The 24,142-nt window shown below is 35.6% G+C and overlaps 2 protein-coding genes across 2 annotated transcripts in view; one reads left to right on the top strand and one right to left on the bottom strand.

The window, feature by feature from the left end:
• Positions 1-1,546, bottom strand: part of LOC148598123 (NPC intracellular cholesterol transporter 1-like) — a 45,238-nt gene extending 43,692 nt beyond the window's left edge. Inside the window, exon 1 of the mRNA XM_088560435.1 lies at positions 1,445-1,546. Coding sequence (XP_088416561.1) covers positions 1,445-1,498 — 54 coding nt within the window. The 5' untranslated portion in view covers positions 1,499-1,546. The remainder of the gene's footprint in view (positions 1-1,444) is intronic.
• A 257-nt stretch (positions 1,547-1,803) lies between these two features.
• Positions 1,804-23,369, top strand: LOC148598122 (uncharacterized). Its single transcript, XM_088560427.1, has 5 exons — positions 1,804-16,189; positions 19,672-19,789; positions 20,280-20,453; positions 20,777-20,920; positions 22,054-23,369. The coding sequence occupies exons 1-5, from the start codon at positions 4,949-4,951 to the stop codon at positions 22,278-22,280; spliced, it is 11,904 nt and encodes a 3,967-aa protein (XP_088416553.1). The 5' UTR covers positions 1,804-4,948; the 3' UTR covers positions 22,281-23,369.
• The last annotated feature ends 773 nt before the right edge of the window (positions 23,370-24,142 follow it).

The raw sequence follows: 24,142 nt of genomic DNA, 5'->3' as shown, positions 1-24,142 counted from the left end.
TTTCTAAACATTTATTTTAAAAATTACCTTCAAAAATGATCCCGACTTCAAAGCCATAAAAAAAAAAAACAACAAAAAAACAAAAAAAAAAACACCTTGTCTTATTCCGTTTAGGTTTCTATCAAGGCTATGAAATCAGGCCTAGTGGCTTTTTTGCAGATCTAGGTATTTTTTTTTTGCCTACTAGACCTGTGGTCTAGAGAAATATCTAGACTAATTTCGATCTCTGTTCACATTCACTTTCGTTCTGGAAAAGTTCTTCTTCATTTACATGTATATCAAGGTCACCTAGGGTCAACAGGTGTAAGTTCAGAGACATTCCAATGGGAGCCATGGGAACAGAAACTTGAATCGATTATTACAAAGACTTTTAAGAACTTATAATGATGCAAATATCATAGAAGCATTTCAGAATTTTTTCTAGTTTGGAAACGTATTTCTACTTACATGTAAATATAACTTCTGGTACAGTGTTCATTCCAGAAAATTGCACAAGGGTCAGCCAGTGGCCACTTTGACAGTAAAAGGGGTCATTATAGCAGTATATGTAATAGGGGTCATTTTTAGATAACAGGAGAAATTCAACCAACAAATAAATCAACCTTAGGTTTGTATACACTTCAAAGTTTTATTTTAGGTGAGAGGCATTCATCTCAAATCATGAATTAAAAAAAAAATTAAAAAAAATAAGTAGATGTTGCTTATTTATTATGACATTGTGTTGATTCAAATTGTCATTTATTCTGATGTTTTCCATTTAACTCGAAATTTTCCAGGTTCACCTGAAAATGTCCCTTCATTTTCAGCCAGTTGGGTCATCTGTAATTTATTGGGTGCAGTCAGTAGGGTCAGGGGAATTGATCGTGACCCCTACAGCTTCGCCTGCAGTTTTTCACATTTGTTTCTACTGTTTACAATGAAACAGCCAAGGACATCTGCCCTACAAGTGACAGAAACGTGTCCAGAAAATGCAGGGATCAACCTACTGAATACACGACACACTTTTTGAGTCCTTAGATAAAATATGTGCCAATGGCCCGAGGGGGGGGGTGGGTGGTTTGGAATAATCACTATTGCCGCCTACAAATTCTGTGTCCTTTCTTTGTCTAGTAAATGTATGAAACGGTTAGCCAGCTTCGACTAGATTCATCAACTGGCCACTGTGAAAGTTCTGATTATTGTCTGGAAACTTAACTGTCTATGGACACAGACGACAGGACGGGTGTATTTTTTTCAGTCCTTTCAATAAAAGAACTCTCAAGATAAAATATTCACAGTTTGTAACCTATGGTCGCACCCGAGTGAGTTACATTGTGCTAGCACTGCCACAGAGCTAGTACATAAAAAATAACAAATTATATTTTCATCTGTTTCGATAAGACATGAGCGAAACTTTACACAAAAATATTTTATTCCTGTAATAGTTTTTTCTTGGGTATCTTACCAGTATAAACGTTTGCAAAATTATAGTCAGCAGAATGATTAACTTGTTTCTCATTTTCCCTGTTTGTTGATGATCGTCAGTTTCGGTGGTCTGATCATGTGAGTCATTAAAAATTTCAGATTGTAAAAAAACAAAACGAATATAAAATATGTCCGTTATGCATAAAAGTTTGTACACGTAAAGACGTTGTGAAACATATTTTTGTTACTTTTTTTACGAGCAAAATTTTAAATGACAAAAAATAAAAAATAATGGGTGCTAAAATAAATTTTTCGTTTTGTACAATTTCGTTGTAAAATCTGAAAAATGGCGTATCCTTATGGACAGGTACTTCCCTCTCTTTTGCAAAATTATCCCTTTGTGTCCATAACACACATAGGGGACGGTGTTGAAGGTTAAATAATCTAAATGTTCACTCATGTGTCAATCTGGAACAACTGAATTACTGTAAGCTTGTACTGAAAAAAATACTTACTCAGTGATCATGTCATCATGATGATTTTTGTAAACAAAATTGTGTATTGCACTATTGGACGTAGGATCTTGAAAGCTGACCAAAATTCTGTCAAAAGCTCTATATTATCAAAAGATGATCCAAATCAGTGATTCAAAGTCCGTAGTCTTCATTTTTGTATTTTAGTAAACCATTATCAGGAATGTATCCAGATACATGTACCTTAAAAAGGGGGGTGCTAGGAAATTATTTGCCATTTTTATCAATTTCATACATGAAAATGACAAATTTTCCAATAAAAACAGGGGCCTACCCCTTGCATCCCTCTGGATCCACCATGATTATTTTATTGATAGGCCCTTATTAATAAGACTGGTCAGAAAAAATATAATACTAGTTAGTAATATAAAGTCCCTGGACTGGTATTACATACATAAAATATATGCTAGTAAGGGAAATCATGTTGTGTTTACATGTTCTATACCACACAGTCATAGGTATATGTCATGAAATTAATAAAACGGCTGACACATGTACATACATACAAATGTACGTACAGTACATAAACTAAATTTAAACTGCTAAGATTGTTCAACTATTGTTAATGCTAGGGAGTTACCATTTAATTATTAGTGTGGGCAGTGGTTGAGATAGAAAATTTTGAGAAGTGTCATTTTCTGAATTTTTCAAAAGTTATTCACAATTTGTAAGAGCCATTTGTTAAGAAACTGTAGTATTCTTTTAGATAAAGGGTCCTTTCCCAGCCAGGAAAGGCAAATGTCCCCATCTTCTGAGTAAAAGGTTTTGGAATTTTTTTTGCATCTTAAATGAAAGGTCTACCATCTGAAAGTTACAGTTAAACTGGAAAAGTCAAAAACAAAATAAGTATGGTACATGTAGGTCAAGGACTTGCATCAATTAAATTTCCATGGACCTGCATCAGAAATTGATGGTCCAAGACTTCAGACCAGCACTTATTTGAACCCTTGCATTTAAGGTGGTAGACCTAGTGTAAGGGACAAAACTCTTGAAATCAGTGATATGTTTGTTTCATATTATGTTTCACCAGAGCCTCTCAAGCTTTTGTTTGAAGCAGAATAAAATCAATCCAAGTTAATTAGATGCTTACTAAAGATGGTTGTAAAATGCTGCATACAAACATTCCATTGATTTTTAAGAGTTGTGTTCCTTACCCTAGGTCTACATCCTTAAGACATACCTTTGGAACAGTTCATGTGGGAGATTCTTCCCCATTGACACTGTCTCATGCGTGAGATTTTACGCAATAGCAAATATTTTATGTGAAAATTTAATTACGAAATTTATTTCACAGAAAATATAGTTATTTTAACCAAAAATCTCCCACAAATCTTACATCATATTTAGGAAATAAATTCTTTATTTTTTCTCAGATTTTGTGGAAGTTTCCACTCCCCAAATGTAGGAGAGTAAACAGGCATGTTTAAGAAAATTAAATGGTCAATTCCTGGGATCGAGACTTTGCCAATGTTGCCATTTACGATTTTTTATTTGATCTGGCAACTAAAATAACGACTTTTTTTGGGTCTATACATTTTACATGTATGTAGGGCTTGTATATTCAAATTGATAGGATGCTTTTCATCAATGTGCAATCAGGCAGCCTGTCCAATCAAGCAAAGGCAACATCTGGTCAGAGTAAAATAGACCAACTGATTTACCTGAACTAATGTACGACTGAAGCCAATCAAAGGCTTTAAGACATTGATTTACAACTCATCGAACTCTTACTGGTGCACTTGGCCCATGCTCCCAGATTTTAGTGGAGTCCCGAGTTGCTCATTTGCTTTTGTGACTTTATATCTATTATTTTAGTTATTTATTGTTCTTTGTTGTGTATGTCTGTTTTCCATATCTGGTCTTTGTCCCTGGATTACTTTCTTTGGATTTCTGCTAGAACCTTTAAACCCCTTGGTTACTTTTTCATTTAGTCCCCATTTCAAACAAAATTTTCGTGGAAAGTGACAACCAGATGTAAATATAGAATGGAGCCCATCGAATCCCACAACATTTGGTCAAAGGTAAACACAACCCTGGCCACAAGCCCTGGATTTGTGCAAGTTTCAAATCAGTGGTCCACTGGAGGAAATGCACAAGGCCATATGAAAGTCCAAACTCATTTATCTGGGGGACTAGACCTTGAACCACCACCAGTTTAAATTCCTGTGTAAGGTAAGGGACACAACTCTTACAAATCATTGGAATGTTTGTATTCAGCATTTTACATCAGTACTAAGCATCAAAGTAACTCTGATTGATTTCACTCTGTTTCAAATGAAAGCTTGATAGGTTTTGGTGAAATTGAATATGATACAAAAATATCACTGATTTCAAAAGTTACGTCCCTTATCCTAGGTCTACTACCTTGAATTAATGAAATAAAGATGCTTTATAATTCAGTGTTTTTGTTAATGATCTTAACGGTCAGAAAATTGCTGATTGAAGTTGACTGAGCCATCAGTCATCCAAACTTGACAAAGAAAAAATAAAAGAGCTTATTAGTAGCAGTAAGTATATTTAACAGGTGAGATACATGTAAGTTTGACCTCGTACAGCTACACGTATTTGGCGTCTGAAGCAGAATCTAAAGTAAAACTGACTTAGAGGATCATGGACTGTAGATAAGAAGCTGAGGACTATTCATGAATCCTTCAAAGTGCAGGGTATTAGTTATTTGGGTGAAATTTTGTCATGCAACATTATACGTGTAAGGTTCAGAAATATGTATATCAAAATATTTGTACATGTATGCAACAAGGAACAAGTATAGGTTTCAACTTTGAACCTTGTCTTGTAACTGCAAAGCTACATGTATGTCATGCTACATGTAGGATAAAAAACATTTTATTATCTCCATCATAATATATACATGTATATTCACATCATCATCATCATCCTTATCAATCAATTACTAGTGTAGTTTGCACCTGATATTGAGTGAATGGCAATTACAATACTAATATTTCTAATGCTTATTATTTTAGGATGACCCTTAAAATTACAGGACAGTTATGAATAAACGAGAGAAAAACTGGCATTTACAAAGAGGAAGGTCACCCGATTTTCTGCTTGGATGCGATAGGCAATATCCAGATGAAGGATTTGGAGAGGATAATAGAAATAGACCTGACAATCGTGGGAGAAACCTCGGTGGTCGAAGAAGGGATTTCAGAAGAAGTGCCGATCGATTTGATCGGGATGTTGAGAGAACAATGGAAAGATTTGATGAAGGTTTTGAGCATGAAATGAGAAAATATGCTTGGAACGATTCAGGGTTTCCTCCAAGCCCACATAGATTAGATGCTGGATATCCTCTGAGAAGTTCAGATAGAGATGAGTATGGCAATGGTAATTGGAAAAGCCCTGATAGGTTTGAAAGAGACTGTGGTGATAGGTACCAGGATAGATTACACGTTGAAAGAGAGTTTGATCATAGAAGTCCAGATAGAGTCCTTAGGGACCATAATATGAGGAGTGGTGAAGATAGGAATTTTTCAAGGAGCCCATCTAGACAAGGTGCAAGATTTGATGACCATATAGACCGAGGTCAAAGGGGAAGGGTCACTGATGATTTAAGAGGACCTGAACACTTGGACAGAAGGAGCCCATATAATAAAAGAGATCTAGATCATTATGATACAATTCTCAGGGATGATAGAAGCCCAGAAGTTGCGAGAATCCACGAAAGATTAGAAGAGGACTTCAGACATGAGAGAATTCCTGGAAGATTTGAAAGAGACTTTAGAGAAGGGAGAAGTCCTGGTAGATTTGAAAGAAACTTTAGAAATGGCAGGAGTCCAGAAAGATCAGAAAGGGCTTACAATGATCACAGAAGTCCAGCAAGGTTTTGTGCTAAACCTGTTGACCTTAGAATTCCTGAAGTCTTCAATTCAGACTTTGAAGATCATAGAATTCCAGACGAAATTGTATCCAGAGGGGGTTGGACCACTGATTTGATTTCAGATAGAAATGACTTGCATGGAGATGATGAAATGCATTTTAGACCAAATATTCCTAAAACAGACTTCGCTCATAGGAGAAGCCCAGAGATATTAGAGGAGAGAGACTATGCAATGGAAATCTATGATGATAGATATGAAAATCCAGAGTTTATGGACAGGCACGCATTTGTTCAAGATGATAGGAGTCAGAATAGATGTGATGATAAACCACATCATTATTATAAGCGAGAGTGTAAGTCACCACCACCCGAACGATTTATTGAATGTGATCCTTATGAAATCAGTTCAAGAAACTTTGATGAAAAGGATCAAGTTCAAGCTCATGGACATAGTTCTGATGGGCATTTAGAAAGTGATCCTAGGAGATGGTCCAGAAGTCCAGATAGATCAAAACCAGATGGTAGATCTGGTTCACAAAGCCCGTTCATAGACCCTAGGAGATGGTCCAGGAGTCCAAATAGACCAAGATATGATGGTAGACTTGGCTCACAAAGCCCAGGCAGAGACCCTAGGAGATGGTTCAGAAGTCCAAATAGATCAAGATATGGTGGTAGACCTGGCTCACAAAGCCCAGTCAGAGACCCTAGGAGATGGTCCAGAAGTCCAAATAGACTTAGATATGATGGTAGACCTGGCTCACAAAGCCCATTCAGAAACCGTAGGAGTTGGTCTAGAAGTCCAAATAGACAACGATATGATGGTAGACCTGGCTCACAAAGCCCAGTCAGAGACCCTAGGAGATGGTCCAGAAGTCCAAATAGATATAGATATGATGGTAGACCACACTTACAAAGTCCTGCCAGGGATCTTAGGCATTCATCTTCAAACTCTGACAGGTCTTTTAAAAGGAGTCCAAAAGATGTTCATGAGGCAAATAGAATATTCAAAAGAGCTATTGATGAAACTGGAGGGAGCAAAATGCATGACCATAATAGACTTTTCAGAGGAAATATTCCGAAAGAAATTGATAAGGGTGTGCTGCTTGAAGATGATCTTAGTGATGTTAGAAACAATAAAAATTTCATAGAGTCAAGAAATCCTCCAGCAACATCTAGGGCTCGCTTGATAGAGGATGGTCATTTAGTAGAGGTCATACCTGGTGCACTTTTAATAGAGGATGGTCGTCTTGTGGATGTTGCACAGGACACAAATGTTTTAAGTGACTCAGTGGAATTAGTTTATGATGTTGGAAATGTAGACCAGTTTAATCTGCCCTTTGGAGAGCATGAAAGGTCAAAGGAAATAAGTATATCGTATGAAAAACACAGTTCTCAAGATGAACGTGAAAGGAGGCGAGATCAAAGAAAGTCTTTGAGTCCCGCCAGATCACAGAATAGCTACATAAGTAATCATAGTAGTCAAAGTTTAGGGAAAAGAAATTTTGGGAGAAAAGTTGAAATTGATCATGGATTGGTTGTGGCGACTGTTCGAAACATGTCCCCTGATTATGCTAGAAAAACAACACCAAATCGTTCAAAAGAGACAAATAAAAGTAGAAATTCATATAGAAGTCAGAAAGAAGATGTAAACAGAGACCGAAGCTCTCAGTGGCGAGGGAGTAGAGATAGGGATGTCCATACAAACCAAAGCTGGAGGAGTAGATCTCGATCAAGAAGTCCATTAAGATCTCAACATTATCAAGATAAGTTAAAAAGTGAAGGAAGCAAAAGTGATGGAAATCGAAGTAAAAAAATTTTAAATTGTTCAAGAAGTCCTGATAGAAGCAGAGAATCAAGAAGTCCTAAGAGAAGTCGAGACTCCAGAAGTCCTAAAAAACAAAAACACAAAGAAGAAGAAAGAAAATCTAATCATCGTTCAGGCACATGTATTTTAGATTCCAGATCTTCAAAATCTAGTACAAGAGATACAGAAAAAATTAAAGGAAGTAAAGACAAGGGGGATAATCAGGAAAAAGGAAGTGAACACAGGGGAGATCAGCAGAGAATAGATGATCTTTTAGCAGGGTTTAAAATTGTTAAACAGGTTGGACTAGGCTCTCAGACTGCGCAGTGGAATAAAGATGCACAAGGAGCTGATATTTCTTCTCGAAATAAAATTTCCTCTGTACCGACAGGAAATAGTGGAATTTCCACTACTGTGAAACAAAATTCTGGGCTAACATCAAGCATGTCAGGGTTTACAGATGCTCAACCAGCTTCTATACAACAAAGTAGTACTCAAAATATGCTACAAAATCAACAGACTAGTACTCAAAATATGCCGCAAATGAGTACCATTACCCAAAATGTGCTAGGAAACCAGAATCTAGCACGTCAAAACCAACTTCAAGCAAGTGCTGGTTATGGAAATGCTTTGAATGTTGTAGAAGCAAGAATCAGGCAGCAAGTGCCGTGTTCAGTACTGCAACAAAACATACAGAAAGTTGTGCAAACTACTCAACAGGTATTGCATCAGACACACCAAATGATGCAAAGTCCTCTACCGCTACTTAGACCCCAACAAATTCAAATTCAAAGTATTCAGCCTGTCAGGGCTCCAGGTAGCTTCATTCAGACTACAAGTAATATGCAACTGAATATGCTGAATGTAGGACAACATAATTTACAAATGCACCAGCAGAGCTTAAGAAATGCTTTTCATAATAATCAGCAAAGGCAAGGTACATGTACTTTTCGAAACATAGTGCCACCCGTGGCAACAAGTGCACAATTTGGGAATGTCACAAACTTGGTTGCAAATGCTTCTAGTCAATCTGTTATGCATGGACAAGTTTGGGGCAAACTAGATCAATTTCCAAAATCTTCTACACCAAGGACTTTGACTAATGTTCCAATGATAAATAAGAGTTCAAATAGAACTGGCCAAGGGTATAATGCCGTTGCACAACTTAGAAAAAATTTAGATACTAACAATCATACTTCAAATAGATGCAGCTCAGGACAGAACCTCCCTGCACAGCTTCAAAAGAATAATACAAATAATACTGGAATGCACAGTCAGAACTCAAATGTCACAATGCCAACTGCTCAGGTGAAAACAAGTGTTACCGCATCAATGGTAACAAATCATGGTTCACTGCCTCTAAACAAGCCAAATGTTAGGGCAACAGTTGTGACTCCACAGTGCAGTGTTGTTATCCAGAAATTACCTGTACTATTTAATGCTGGAAATGAAACACCTGTTGAATTAAGCAAAAATCAGCTTGCACTAAGCCAACACCAACAAATAGAGGAAGCGAAAAGGGCTCGATTGAAAGAAGCTGAAGTTGCTATCAAGCAGCTGAGAGAAAAGATCAACAAGCAAAAGGAAGCTGATTTGAAGAGTGAGCAGTTGAAGGATAAGAAGATGATGCAAACTGCTCAGAAGCAGGAGAACTCTAGTCAAAGTAAGCAAATTAGAAAGTTTGGTACTGAGCAATCTATTGGAAAACCTGGTTCATCTGGATCAATATCAAAAGGCATTACCATAAAAGGAACAGTGCAAAGATCATCTAAAGAGAGCCAATCAAAATATTTAACAGGAATGGAAGGCAAGTTTGAATCAATCTTTTCAAGTGAAGGTATATCTAAAAGGAATGGGTCTAGTCCAAGAGAATCATCTGCTATTTCTGATGGCTTGAAGAGTAAGACAAATGAAAAACAAGACAAATCCGTAAATAAACAAGAGAAAGCCAATTCAACAAAATCAAAGGAATCAAACATCAAGGAAAAAATAAAACAAAGCTATATGAAAGAGGTGGCTTCAAGGGGTAAGAAAACAATCGACGCAGGAGATAACCTAAACAAGTCAAAAGAGTATATTTCTCCAAGTAAAAGCCAACAGGGAAAAAAAACTGATCAATTTCAGAAACCAAAATCTTCAAAAACAAGATCTGGACACGTGAAAACAAATACTACGGCCGCAGCAACATTACAGGAGGATTCAATAGCTAAGTCAACAAATCAGTCACATTCTGATTTGAAAACTATACCAGACAACATTGTAGATGTGACGGCAGATGATGATGTTGAAATCGTTGAACCTCCCCCATTGGGCAAACAAGCAAATGACTTTATCATAATTTCTGAAGATGAAGAAGAAGATGGAAATGATGAACATGTTTTTGGCAACATTGACTTAAATAAAACAAATTCATCGAAGGAAAAAATTGATAGTGATATTACTTCCAAAACATCAGTGAACGTAACTAAAGACTTTTACTCATCAGAAAATATTTCAGATACTTGTGCTGAAAAATTGCTAAACGAAAAAACAATTCATACTACAAGCAGTAGAGCTGATATCAATGTGCAACAACATGGAACTGATGATGTGGTCATTTCAAATAAAGAGAGTCAAGTAACTGAGGTAACTAGCTCAATTGTTGCTAAGGAATCAGGTCAACCTTGGTCTGTTGCTATGCAACCTGTCATCGATACAGTTGAAAGGAGTACAGATAATGATATTGACAAAAATGAACAAGGTAAAGTCAAGTTGGGTGAAAAGGAAACATCAGATCATGTTGGCATGGTAACCACTTGTGGGACATTTATTAGTGGTGATGGTGAGATGGAAAAACTTACCAGTAATGAATTAAAATCAGTGCAAATATCAAAAGAGGTGGAAATTGTTGACAAAATCGATTCAACTCAAAATGAAGAAGTTATGAAATCAATTGATAATGATAGTGCGTCAAATAATTTGCTTGTTGGCAATAATTCACAACCAAATGACAGTGTTGTTTTAAAAGACTTGCCTTTACAATTATCAGCTGATGTAATAAAAGACTCGCTATCAGATAAAGAATTTGTATCAATAGATGCAAATAGTAAAGAAATAACTGACAATAGTACAAAAGATTTGACAATTCAAAGAGAAATTGTATTTACAGACTTTAAGGACAAAGGTCAAGATGGGCATTCCAAAAAGGCAATGGGAAATGAAGAAATAAGCCTTTGTCAAAATGAACTTATAACGCAAATCATCAGCAATGAGGATATAGGCAGTAGTCAATGTAAAGGAACAAAGGAAGTCATTAGCAATGAAGAAATATGCAGTAGTCAAAATGAACGATCAAAGGAAGTCATCAGCAATGAGGAAATATGCGGTAATCAAAATGAACGAACAAAGGAAGTCATTAGCAATGGGGAAATATGCAGTAGTCAAAATGAACAATCAAAGGAAGTCATCAGCAATGAGGAAATATGCGGTAATCAAAATGAACAAACAAAGGAAGTCATTAGTAATGAGGAAATATGCAGTAGTCAAAATGAACTAACAAAGAAAGATATGAGTGATAAGAATATAGACAGTAATCAGAATGCACCAGTTGTTGTAGATCATTCAAGTGATGTGTCCAAAATGGGCAATGAAACAGATATTGGATCATGTGTTAGTAACTCTGATATCATGAAAGATACTAGCCAAATTGAAACATTTTGCACAGTTGAAAATGTAATGCTTGCTTCTTACACAGAACTCACTGACCTTAATCAAGTAGAACTAAATAGCACAATTGATAAAGCAACACCCAGTTTACTCACTGATGTCATTGTTAGTAGTGAATTAGCATCAAGTGCTACAAAAGAAAAAGTGATGCACAGTGGTAACACTGAACTTACTGATACAAATGTGACTGAAACATCTGATGTAACTGAGAAGGAGGTAACAGCCAGAGCTCATGGACTAACTGATACTAATCAAAACCAGTCAGCTAGCATAACTGAACTCACTTATACCAGTGAAGTAGTATCAGATGGAACAAAAGAAAAAGAGACACAAAGTGTTAATGAACTCACTGATACTGCAAGTAATGAAATAGGGATATCTGGCTTAACTGAAAATGTGGTTATAACCATTGCTCATGTACTCACTGATATAAGTCAAGTAAGGACTCACAGCATGACTGAAAAAGCAATAGCCAGTGAAAATGATGGGCTCACTGAATATAGTCCTGAATATAGGTCGTCTTGTATGACTGAAAAGATTATAGAAAGAGGTAATACCTCACTCACGGATGCTATTCAAGAAGAATCATCTGGTTTAAAAGGAAAGGTCTCCGTCAGCGGGAATACTGAACTCAGCAATTCTCTTCATGCTGCCTCAACTAAAGTCAGAAATGTAAGTGTGGTAGTTAGTTCTGAACCTGCAAATGACAGTAGTGGCACAACTTACCTAAGTTCAGACTCAGAAACAGTCATCAGTGAGATTCAGTCTGTAGGTGCTCATGCTACCATTCAGGATAAACGTAGAATAGAAGCAGATGATACTGGGATACATGTCAATCAAAAGAAGGAGTCCTTGAAAGATAATTCAGGAAAAGAATGTGAGAGATTACAAACATCTACAAGAAATGCTGAAAATGCAGACAACATGATTACAGAAAGCAGTTTAGAAATTACTGTTGATGAAACATTGAAAGTTAAAGATGTATCATACAAAGGCACCAAACCACAAGACAAATCTTCAGTGGAAAGTAATTCTCATACTGCAGATGAGAAATCTAAGGGAATAACAGATAAAAATGACTTGTCACCAAAGGGCAGTAACTCCACAAGCAAAAATAGGAAGTCACCTAATGAAAAACAACCTGAAAAGAAAGAGGAGAATTTGCCTAAGGGGAATAACTCAGCCAATAAAGCAAGCAGCAATGCATGTTCTACAAAGCTTCCAGGTTGGTGCTTGTCAGGCAAAACATTTGTAAGAAAACAACCAATCAGTGCTGAGAAAGTAAATAGTATTGGAAAAGAAAATGGCAAGCAGATGGCAAGAACAGTACAAAAAGCTGTAAATATTAAGATAAAAACAGAACCTGATAATGATTCAGATTATGGAGAAAAGCTTGAAGAAGAAAAAGTTATGCCAAGAGGGATAACTCAAAAAGTCCTTAAAGTCAAGGTCAAAGTAGAACCTAAGGAAACAAAGTCAGGAAAACTGGTTGAAGTTGAAGATTTAAAAACAGAATCTGTGGAAGTTGGACCTAAAGAAGCTCACTCAACTGAACAAATGGAAGTTGAACTCAAAGAAACTAATTCCACAGAACAATTTGAAGTCAAACCTGTAGAAACAAATTCATCAGAATCAGTTGAACCTAAAGAAACAAATTTAGCAGAATCAGGTGAACCAGATATTATTTGTAAAGACAATGACTCAGCAGAAACTGAAGATGAGCGTGCAGAGACATGTAAAATTAAACGAACATCTACTTGTCCAATTCCAGATTGTCTCGTTACAACCATGAGACTTAAGAGACATGCTTATAGTAAGCATTTACCATGGGTACTGAAGGAGAACAATTGGAATAAAAACTTGAACCGATGTGCATATATTCTTCGGCAGTTGACAAAGTGGATATTGGGAGAAACTGGAAAACCTGAAGAACTTTGCTTGTTGCTGAATGAATCTGGACTGTTGCCTAAAAACATAGAAATTGTAGACAGTGATTTTGAATCTCTGAGAAAACTCTGCAAAAGCCAGAGTTGGCCTGAAAGGGATAGTTACACTCTGCATCCTATCAATTCTCCTGCATGCTTCATCCATTGGCGAGCATTTCTCATGCTTCTTATATACATACCTGATGAAAAGAGACAACAGCTGAAAAAGTTAGGCTCATCATCCGCAACGTATGATGTGAAACAATGCAGTACTGAACCTGTCAAGGAATCCAGAAGTACTCCAGTGCAAGGAGGGAAATTATTAAACTCTAGATCCACATCTATTAATTCACCAGCTGAGTCCAAACAAGAGGGAAACAGATCTGCACAAAATGCTAAAAATTCTCTCAGGGAAGTAAAGAAACACAAAAACAAGGACAAGAAATCCCAATCTTTGTTATCTTCAACACCTGCTGATCTTATAATTTCTGATACAAAAACTACACACTCCAAGCAACAAGTACAGAGTTCACACAGCTCAGTGGTCAAGCAAACGGTACAGAGTTCACTTGAATCAGGGGTCAAACAGACAGTACAGACTTCACCTGGATCAGGAGTCAAACAAACAGTACAGAGTTCACCTGGATCAGGGGTCAAAGAAACAGTACAGAATTCACCTATGTCAGCTGTCAAAGAAAAAAGGACACCACAAACTAAATCGACTGTGCAATCTGTTGGAAGTGAGCCAAAGCAGCAAGCTAAGACAAAACCTGTGAAGCAACAGCCTTTAAAAAGAAGCACTGAAACTCCTATACTAGACACTACCACTAAAAAGATAAAAATGAGTCCAGTACCCACTGTAAATGAGAGCAAAACTGCAACAGAAAAAGCAGCTTCAATCAAGCACTTCAAGATTCCTCTTTTGATCAACAAATCCACTGATAATAATAGCAATAAAGGTAGCTGTGATTATGATTCCAATCAAATTCCAACCCTTCTTGGACGTAAACCTGTTCTGGAGCCGAGGAAAGCTGACATCAGCTTACATTATCCAACTTGGAAAGAAAAAGAAACAATTTCTTCTAACAAGAATGATAAAAGTAATGACACAGGAGGAAAATCAAAGTCTGACTTCAAAGTAATAGACTTGACTTTAGCTGATGACAAAAGTACTGACAGGAATGTGTCTAAAACTCGAGATGAAAATAGTGAAAAGAAATCCATGTCTGGGTCTAATTCTAAAAATAGATCTAAAGACAAAAGTACTGAAAGAGGAAGAAGATATTCTAGATCTCCAGAGGGCAGTAAGTCAAGAATTCATAGACAATCTAGATCACCTAACCATGAAAGAACAAGGAGACGATCATTATCACCTGATCGTGGTAGAATGAAACATGGTAGGGATTCATTGTCTCCTCTCAGAGAAAATTGGAGACGCTATAGAAGATCATTATCGCCTACTTATGATTATTTTGGGCCTTATAAAGGTTCATTGTCACCTGATTATGATAGGTTACAAAGAAGGGGAGATTCTAGATCTCCAAACCATGAAAGAGCAGCTACTTGGAAAAGGAGAGATCCAGAATCCAGGCAAAAATCTAGATCTTATAGAGAAAGAAACAGGAGATTAAAATCTCCGGAATCTGACTCTGACACCTTAGTCATCTGTCCACAATATGTTAACTCAAAGTCTAAAGGGAGCAAAAGAAAGGCAGAAAACTCTCTAATGGAAGAATGCTCAATGCGCAAAAACAAGAAAGAAAAGCATTCTGGGTCTGCTTTAGAACACTCAATCAATGCTACGTTACATGAGCTTCAGAGGGGCGAACAGGCTAAAACAGGGAAAAAGTCATCAGCTGGTGTAAAGAACTTTCCCATGATGAAAATGCCAACTAAAGGCAACTTAGAGTCATCCATGTGGTCGACTCTAGAACAACTTAAAAAGTCATCTCTTCCAGACACAATGAAAAAATCATTAGAAGATTCAATGAAAACTGCTTTGGAAGAAATGTATAGAAACAAAGTTGAGGAAATGAAAAAAGCTGCTACATACATTGCAACTGCCAGAGGAATATCTACCAACAATACTGCAGCTCAGGATGCACCCATGTTGACTCCACCAATAAGTAATTTGAAAAATCCTGCTCTTTTGACATCAACTAAAAATCAAGATGCAAACATGTCTATTAGCTCTGAACCTGAATTTAAACGAAGTCCTACTAAACCGCCTGTGGACTATATGGCATTTGTTAAGAATTCAAAAAATAGGCCATTGGAGGACATCAGAAAGCATGAAGAAGGGAGGTATACTGGAGCTGCTTTACCCTCCTCAAGTAGAGTAAGAGATAGCAATACAAATAATACTCCGTCTGCTAGAAAAGATGGATACGATTCAAAAAGTGAAAGGTCGCCTCAGTCAAAAGTTGAAGATCAAAGGCGAGCGGAATTAGAGGCATCTATGAAAAATGCATTGGAGGAATTTTGTAGCCTTCTAGATTCATCGTCTTCTAAAGTTGCCCAATCAGATAGGTCCTCGACAGAAAGAACAATAGGAGCACCTGCCTTGTGGGAGTTTCGTAGTTACACTCCTTCCCCAACAAAGTCTGGCAAGTCTGATTCTAGTGCAAAAAAATATGGTGTAATCAATTATGAAATTTCAGACGAAGAAGACTCTGAAAATGAAGCATCTCCAAATCTTTATAAACATTGTCTATTTAAACATTCAAGTGATGTTGGTGAGCAAAAACCATATGTCAAAGACTGGAATCACCAGTCACCATGGGCACAATGGCAACAAAAATTATCAGAACTGCCGCAAGCGGTTCCAAAGCCAGGCCAAGTAGATATAGAAGGGGACAATGATCCACACCCTAATAGATTCACACGGCCGGCTCTTCAGCTGCATAAAGATTTGATGAACAACCAATGGAAAATATCAGTTGGCATGGTTGACAAAGAAAAGGATGAAAGTCAAAGGGTAATGCTTAATTATAAGTCTTCTCTTGCTTAGGATCAAAGCTTGTCCAGATATTAAGCTGGTCATTTAAAAATAAAACAGGCTTTTTAATCTCGTAGGCAATTTAAATTATGTATACAGTGTTCTAGAATATTTTATTTAATTTTAGATTTCCACATAAAAACTCCAATTGAAGATTCTCTTTCCTGTTATTGAAGTCTGCTTTTTGAACTTAAGTTGTTTCAGAAATTCAAGTGTTCATCTTGCCATAGGGAAAGTGGAATATAACCAAAAAAAACTTTCCCACACCAAATTTGCACTTGCTCCTGGTGACATTAAATTGGAATCCTAGAAAACTGGTGATCATCATACATCTCTATTCATCTGTCACAAATTATTAAGTTATTGAATCATATTTGGTGTTATGCTTGAAGTTTCTCTTGTTAATTTGACATAAGTATATTTTTAAAACATACATTTGTATAAGCTTTGTTCCTTTCAAGTGAAAGTGAAAGTGTTGTGGAAGTGTTGTAATTTATGCCTCTAAGAAGTGAAGTAAAACAAGTGAATTATTCAAATCTGGTATGGGAATTACATAAGGGGAGACTACTATTAATGTTTTTTTTTTCAGGGTTGCAAATTTTTGTAGATTTTTCCAATTTTTTGTCATTTTAAAAATCGGTACTCTGTAAAAATTAATATGTTTGCTGTATAAGACCTGCATAAGGTTTGACATTTTGTTTTTTTGTTTTTTGTTTTTTTTAACATGGTAGGTTCTAATAGCCAAATAACGAAACGTTTATACTTTTTTGTAAGTGTAAGCTTTTCTTTTGGCTTAATTATGATACAGTTCTGACTTGGTTTAGTATGATCTAAATCTAAAATGGTAAGTACAGCAAACATATGGAGCTAGAACTTGATACAGGTAAGTATAGATGAGAATTGGTAAGTATGGCTAAATTACAAAACAATTGGGATTTGGTAACGTATGGTCTGATAATTGATATAAATAGGATTTGGTATTATTGGTAAGGATTCAATAGTCCTTTTTCATATTTACGGAATGCAAGCCATTTTAGCAAGTTTTGCAAAGGGACATACCAACCAACATTTGACTTCTCATTGAGAAAAGGAAGACCATTTTCAGATTTTCTTGGTAACTTACGGTAAACTATTTTAACTTGTGTACATGTAAATACAGAATAATAAAGGGAACCAAGGTTATAGCGGTAATCAAAAGAATGTAATCCAGGGACAAAGACCAGACATGGAGAACCGACATTCACAACAAAGAACATAATGTAACTAAAATCATACATACAAAGTAACAAAAGTAAATGAGCACCTTGGACTCCACTAAAAACTGGGAGCATGGACCAGGTGCACTGGTAGGGTTAGCGTCCTCTGCTTTTCTAGAAACGCCCCCCGAGTTGCTCATAAAAAGTCAAGTCCAGGGTAGACGAAAGAGGAAAGGAAAACTATGACACATTGAACAAATCAGTTTTCATGGTGCAGATGGATATACCATAATGATCCACGAGTTCACTATGACGACCATAAAACTTCTTTAGTTATGACTTCAATCCTGTAGCAACATAACTCTGTTCCAGAAGCCTATTTGTTAGAGTTCTAACAGGATACAAAAAGTAGAAATTGTTTCAAATTTGATAGTTGTAAACATTCAAGTATTTACAGTGGCTTCAATAAATTGAATACTTGAATTTGAAGTCTGCTGCTGTCCATTGTGTCAAATTGGACTGTAAAAGAGTCTGTCAGGTTGGAAAGATAGTTTCCTGTGCTTGACATTTAAAAAATCTTAAGTCTAAGTTGGGAGTATGAAAAAGGACTATTGGTAAGTATTTATTTAAATATTCTGTTCAATAAAGTCATTTGTAAAATACTTCATTGTTTGTTTTATGAATTGTGCATTAGATTAACATGATTAAGGAGGTAGACCTAGGGTGAGGGACACAACTTAAAAATCATTGGAACATTTGTATTCAGCATTTTACATCAATCTTGTGTAAGCATTTTATTAATTTGGATTCATTTTATTCTGTTTCAAATGAGAGCTTGAAAGGCTGGTGAAATTGGATATGATACAAACATATCACTGATTTCATGTGTTGTGTCCCTTACCCTAGGTCTACCTCCTTAAATTCACATGAAGTGACATGAAACATGGTGTATTCCAGCTTATGAATGAACTTGTGGTCATGTAATTCACATGATATTAATGCCAAAATTCACATGAAATTGACTCTGTTCACTTCTTCCTGAAATCCTTCCAAAGCTCAATTTTGTACTAATATATAGAGGCATATACAATTGGAAATGTTGTAAGATATGGGAGCAACCTTTTAATTGTAATGGTGGGGGCTAGGATAAATTTTTCATCCTGTCTATTCTTATAAGAAAATATTGGTCCTGCAGATTGCTGATATTTAAATCCTAGTGGCAGGAAACACAAATGTATTATCACTTTCTTTCAAAGGGAGATAACTCTGACTTTTTGTTAACAAATTCTGTTTACAAATTTCCCCTCTAATATTGTGTACTACATAAAGAATGCTTTAAAGGGAAAAATAAATATTATCCATTTCATAATTAGTATGTCTCAAGGTTAAATTAAACAAATATGTAAGACCCTTTACAAATGAATCATTTAATTCTCAGCTACCACAAATGTAGATATCATGCAATGTAACACTGTAAACGTATCAATTTTCGTGATTGCTAATTTTAGCGTTTTCTGTCATGCGACTTTTCGCGGGTATCATTTGCGGTTTCGAAATTTCATAAGCGTTAAAAATCAATTTCGCGGGTACTAATTTTTTGCTTTTATCAGTCAACCATGAAAATGTCGAAAAATTTGTACACCGCGAAAAATTAATACATTTACAGTATAAAACTATGAAACCTGTCAAAACAAAACCATGAATAATCTGAAAAATTGTCTAAACCAGACACTTTGTACAGTCCTGCTTAATCAATGCAAATGTGTTTTAAACCTTGTTAACCAAACACCAGTCTGAATTGACCCAATCAATGTTGAAGTCCACAAGGTATCTGGTTTACACAGGTTTCTCTGTGTTTGTTATTAATTAATTGCCTTGTATTGTGTGACTCATACACTTGCAGTTATATTCTACAAGCCAAATAACTTCATTACTGCTTCTAAATGAAGCGAGTTTCACTTAAGCTTCTTAATTTATCTTAGCCCTTGTTATGCCTATTGGCATTTATGGCAAGGACAAGCTTCCTCCACTCTCCTCTGTTGTTGGCTTTCCTTTCAATTGTACCCCTAGCAGTCCTCTTTCCAATTCCAGCTTCAACAGTTTAAATATGCTCAAGGATGCTTCCCATGTGGTGGAAGTTAAGTTTTATGTAGCATAAAATCTGAAATTTTAGTACCTGTATTAGAATTGTGCAGGCAATGGAACACATTTTGAGCTCTTAATTGATAAGTTAATTATTAAGAAATTTTATTTTCCATATTTTAGGGAGGCCCTCCAGGTGGTTATGCTCCCCCTCCAGGCCAGCCAGGTTATGGTGCTCCTCCCCCAGGACAGCCAGGGTATGGAGGAGGTTATCCACAACCAGGAGGATATCCAGCTGGAGGTAAGTTAATATGGCACCTCATACAAGACTGCTTATGAAGGAACTTCCAGCTCTTCCTTCAGTCAAAGTGGTGAGGTATTATGTAGTATGTTTTGAATAGTTTCATGTCGGTCCGTCCGTCCCCAGACAGTTTCCTGTAGAGAACTTGTGAATGAATCAGTTATATTTTTTTTTAAACTTTGCAGAGTTGTTAAGTACCATAAAAAAAAATAGGTCAATTTCAATTTTCAGCAAAATCAAAAATGTGATTTTCACGTTAGGCCATTGTGAACAATTTGCCATCCCCCTTTTTTTTCACAATTACATGGGGGTGGATCTTTTAATGTTTCATTATACTATTGGAGTTCAGTTTTACTGGATAGTTTTTGATAAAATGCAATGCAATGCTCTTCTTCAAGATGACATTAGAAACTTTATGAACGACCCTTTCTTTCGGACCTTAAAGTAGAATTAGTGAAATTGAATTTACTCCCTTTAGTAAATATTTCAGGAGGATATGGTGGACCAGGTGGACCACCTGCTGGAATAGATCCCAGTGTTTACCAATGGTTTCTTTCTGTGGACCAGGATAAGAGTGGACATATTACTGCACACGAATTACAGCAAGCTCTGGTGAATGGAAACTGGAGTCATTTTAATCCAGAAACATGCAGACTTATGATAAGTAAGTTTTTCTCTCTTTTCCACTCATGCAAAATTATAGAAAAAAAAAAAAGATTTTTGCCTGTTTTCCATGTCTGATCTTTGTCCCTGGATTACATTCTTTTGATTACCACTAGTATCTTGGTTCCCTTGATTACTTTTGCAAAATGTGACATAAGAACGCTGCATCATTTTACTTGTGTTGGCTTGTTTTAAACATGTCATCCATGACTGTTTGATAGATATAATACAGGCACAACACAGCTACATGAATTCCACAGTTTATGGAATTACATCCAGAACTGGATGGTGTGTTTGATTCGTTACTCATCTTTTTTTATTCAGGTCTGTTTGACAGGGACAATTCAGGCACGATACAACTTCATGAATTCCAAAGTTTGTGGAATTATATCCAGCAGTGGAAAGGTGTGTTTGAGAGGTTTGATAGCAATAGGTCCGGATCCATTGAAGCAGCTGAACTTATGCAAGGTATGTAGCAGGGTCAGAGTTAAATGCTGCCCTATTGCCTAGGACAAGTAAAATGATTATCTGTGTAAGTAGAAATGAAATTTCAATTGCTTAAAAGGCAACCAAATTTTATGTTTTGTCGTCTTGCATTTACCGAAAGATAAACTTTTTGTCGATTTTCATCTACTGGCACTGTCCTGATAGAACCAAGTTCACAAATTGTGAATGTCAAACCCTGTTTAGAGGTGTAGGTAATGTGGTAGTAGTTGTTGCTGCAATAAGGAATAAAGTGTGGCATGGAATGATCAAACTTTACATAAAAAATTTAGGCAGGTTTCCAGGGTTACAAAGGTTAAGGTAATTCCTGTTGCATATCACTTTTAAGCCCAAACCAACAAAGTTAAGACTGGAACATGTTTTTAAGCTTTAGTCAGTCTGGATATTATAGATTTTCTTTGGGGTTGTTCCCTCTTACTTAAACCTTGCACAAGTGTGTTAAAATGCAACAGAGGTTTTGCATCTAAGTTAACCCTCTAGATAGGCTACCTTCTAAGGTTTTTATGTCCAATTTTCCTGATTCTAGTTGGTTTAAGCAATCTTTGCCATTCAATTGATTTTTTATTCTGTTTAACCTACAATAAACTACTTGTGAAGGATCAGTTAAGGTTGTAGGAGTTTTTTTTGGTGTATTCCAAAATGGTTATTTATCATGAAAATGGCAGCCTATTGGTATTTTGCAACTACCCCCATGTCATGATAACAATCTTTGAAACCATCAATCCACTTTCTTTAAAAAAAAAATAATCAACAATCTATATTCTACGATGGATGACAATAGTAGTTAGTAAGAAAATGTGAAATTAAATGAGATTAAATATCAAAGGTTACTGTCAAGGACTTATGGGTCAAAATTGCAGATTGCAACTTCATGTTATGCTTTGTACTCCTATTTTTTAGGTGAATGATTTAGCTATGATTTTGTTGATAAATATATACATAATATAGTTTGTCTGAATAGAAAAGTTACTGAAGCCATTTAGCTAAACATTTGATGTAATTTTACACCAAAAGTGGATTTTATTCCTTCTGACAATTTCACTTCTTTGTTGTCCTTGTAAAGAATTTAACTGTCAAAATTATCATTACCATTTCAGCTTTCCAACAGATGGGATACAACTTATCTCCTCAATTTGGTCACATTGTTATAGCTAAATTTGATGTTTATGGAAGAAGATCACTGACTTTGGACAATTTCATACAATCCTGTGTCATGCTGAAATCATTGACAGACTCCTTTAAACAACGCGACCCTCAAATGGTTGGCAACATCAGGATGGGATATGAAGATTTCATGACCACAGCTATTTTCAATAAAGTGTAATTTTTAGGAATAACTAAGCTATTTAAATATAGTTTTAAAGTATTTTTAATAGACTGTCTAGTTTTTATTTCTTAGGGCAGCCTTGAAATTTTCTATTTAATTTTATGCTTGAGGATTGTAATATGCTACACTGCAGTTCAGGTTTATTGTGTTACTTCTACCAGCCTACTATTGGCAAATTTTTAAAAGAAGTTCGGGGAAAACTGCCTACAGTGGCCCATAGTGAATTTTTTACCATCAGATATTTGACCTTATTCAACTTCCACCGTAGGAAAATTTTGTACATGGTTTACACCTACTGTGACAAGTGGAAAGGATGGAATCTCCTGAGCTGTAGTGTATTTTGATTTTCTGTGCAATGATAAAATAAGCTATCCTAATCCAGTTCTACTTATAATTAGAACAAAATGTGATAATTTTTGCATTTGAATACATTCAGTCTATGTGATGGAAACAATTACACATGTACTGTAATATCAGTTATTTGGCATGTATTTATTTTTCTTTTTTCAGTGTATACATACATGTATGTACATTACATACATTTAAATTACATGTACATGTATTTCTAACTGTAATATAGTATAAAATTTGTGAAAGGGATTTTTTGTAGGTCATTTTAGAGTCAAATGAACCTGTTATTTTCAGTCAAAACTTATGCTGAAAAAATTTTTTTGTGTATTTATATAAAAATGCTATTCTGTCTTCTGCTATATCAAACTTTGATATTAAAATTTCACCAGTTGTATGACAACATGAACAAAGGAAAGTTTGAATAAAAAGGTTGTTTATTGAACAAATAAGGCATTAGTCTGTGAAAACTAATTTTGAAAAGATTGTTTACTAATCATTTATTATAATGTAAATGAATAGAATGAGATAGAAAAACGTTCTTTTGAGATATGAAGATAAATAAATAGGTCAAGAATTCTTGCTCTGAATATTGTCCCTTCATAGTAGAGAGTTCCCTACTTCTCGTTTGTATATATAACAACTACCATGTTGATGCTTGTATAAAACTGTTCTTGCCTCTAACATATCTGTTTATACTACATGTACTAGAACATAATAAATCTTCTTTAAATCTTCTGATTGATTTCATTATTTGGTGGTTTTACTCCGTCATTTTTGCTTTTTAGTCTTTTTTTGCCATCATCTTGACTCCGTTGTTGTCTGTCATTAGTTTCGCTTTTTCAAAAATATGATAACTAGAAGACCACAGAAGATACTATTTTGAGATTTGACTGATGAGAATTTTTACAAGAGTATGGGTAAACTTGACTAAGGTAAAAAGTGACCTATATTTTACACCTTGTCTTGATGTATCACTGGCCTGGTCAGCTGTTTAATACATATAATTGGAAAACTAACTGGAAGTGAGAAATCTGGAAGTTTAGATTCTTAATGTCTTCCACTTTGAATGTTTTCTATAGTAGAAATTCTGGTTAAAAAACCTTATTGTGGCAAATACTTCTAGTACCATTCAATAAAGAGCTGTAAAGTCGTCAAACCAAATTGCAGAATGAAGTTCAGCCCAAGTGCAATAAAATGCTTCAAGATTCAAGCTTGTGAAAATTCAGTGATTAATTCTAAAGAAAAAATGTTGAATTTTAGATGAAGGCTAATAGCAGATTTTTTTTTACAAAAGCAAAACAAGAACATAAATAAGTAATTCCAGACAATAATTGTTTGGAAAAAGGGAGGAAAAATTTTGTCTAAAAAAGTTATCAGTGAATTTTCCTAGTCAGGCCTGTATGTCAAAAAAAAACAAAACGAAACAAAACAAAACAGAAAGATAGAACAAAACTGAATAGAAGTATTACACATCAATATACAATAACACAATACATGGGTAAAACATG

The sequence above is a fragment of the Perna viridis genome, chromosome 14, assembly GCF_037379345.1.
Source record: "Perna viridis isolate PV_CMFRI_1.1 ecotype Kerala chromosome 14, ASM3737934v1, whole genome shotgun sequence".
NCBI lineage: Eukaryota > Metazoa > Mollusca > Bivalvia > Mytilida > Mytilidae > Perna > Perna viridis.
This window is presented reverse-complemented; position numbering and strand designations above follow the sequence as displayed.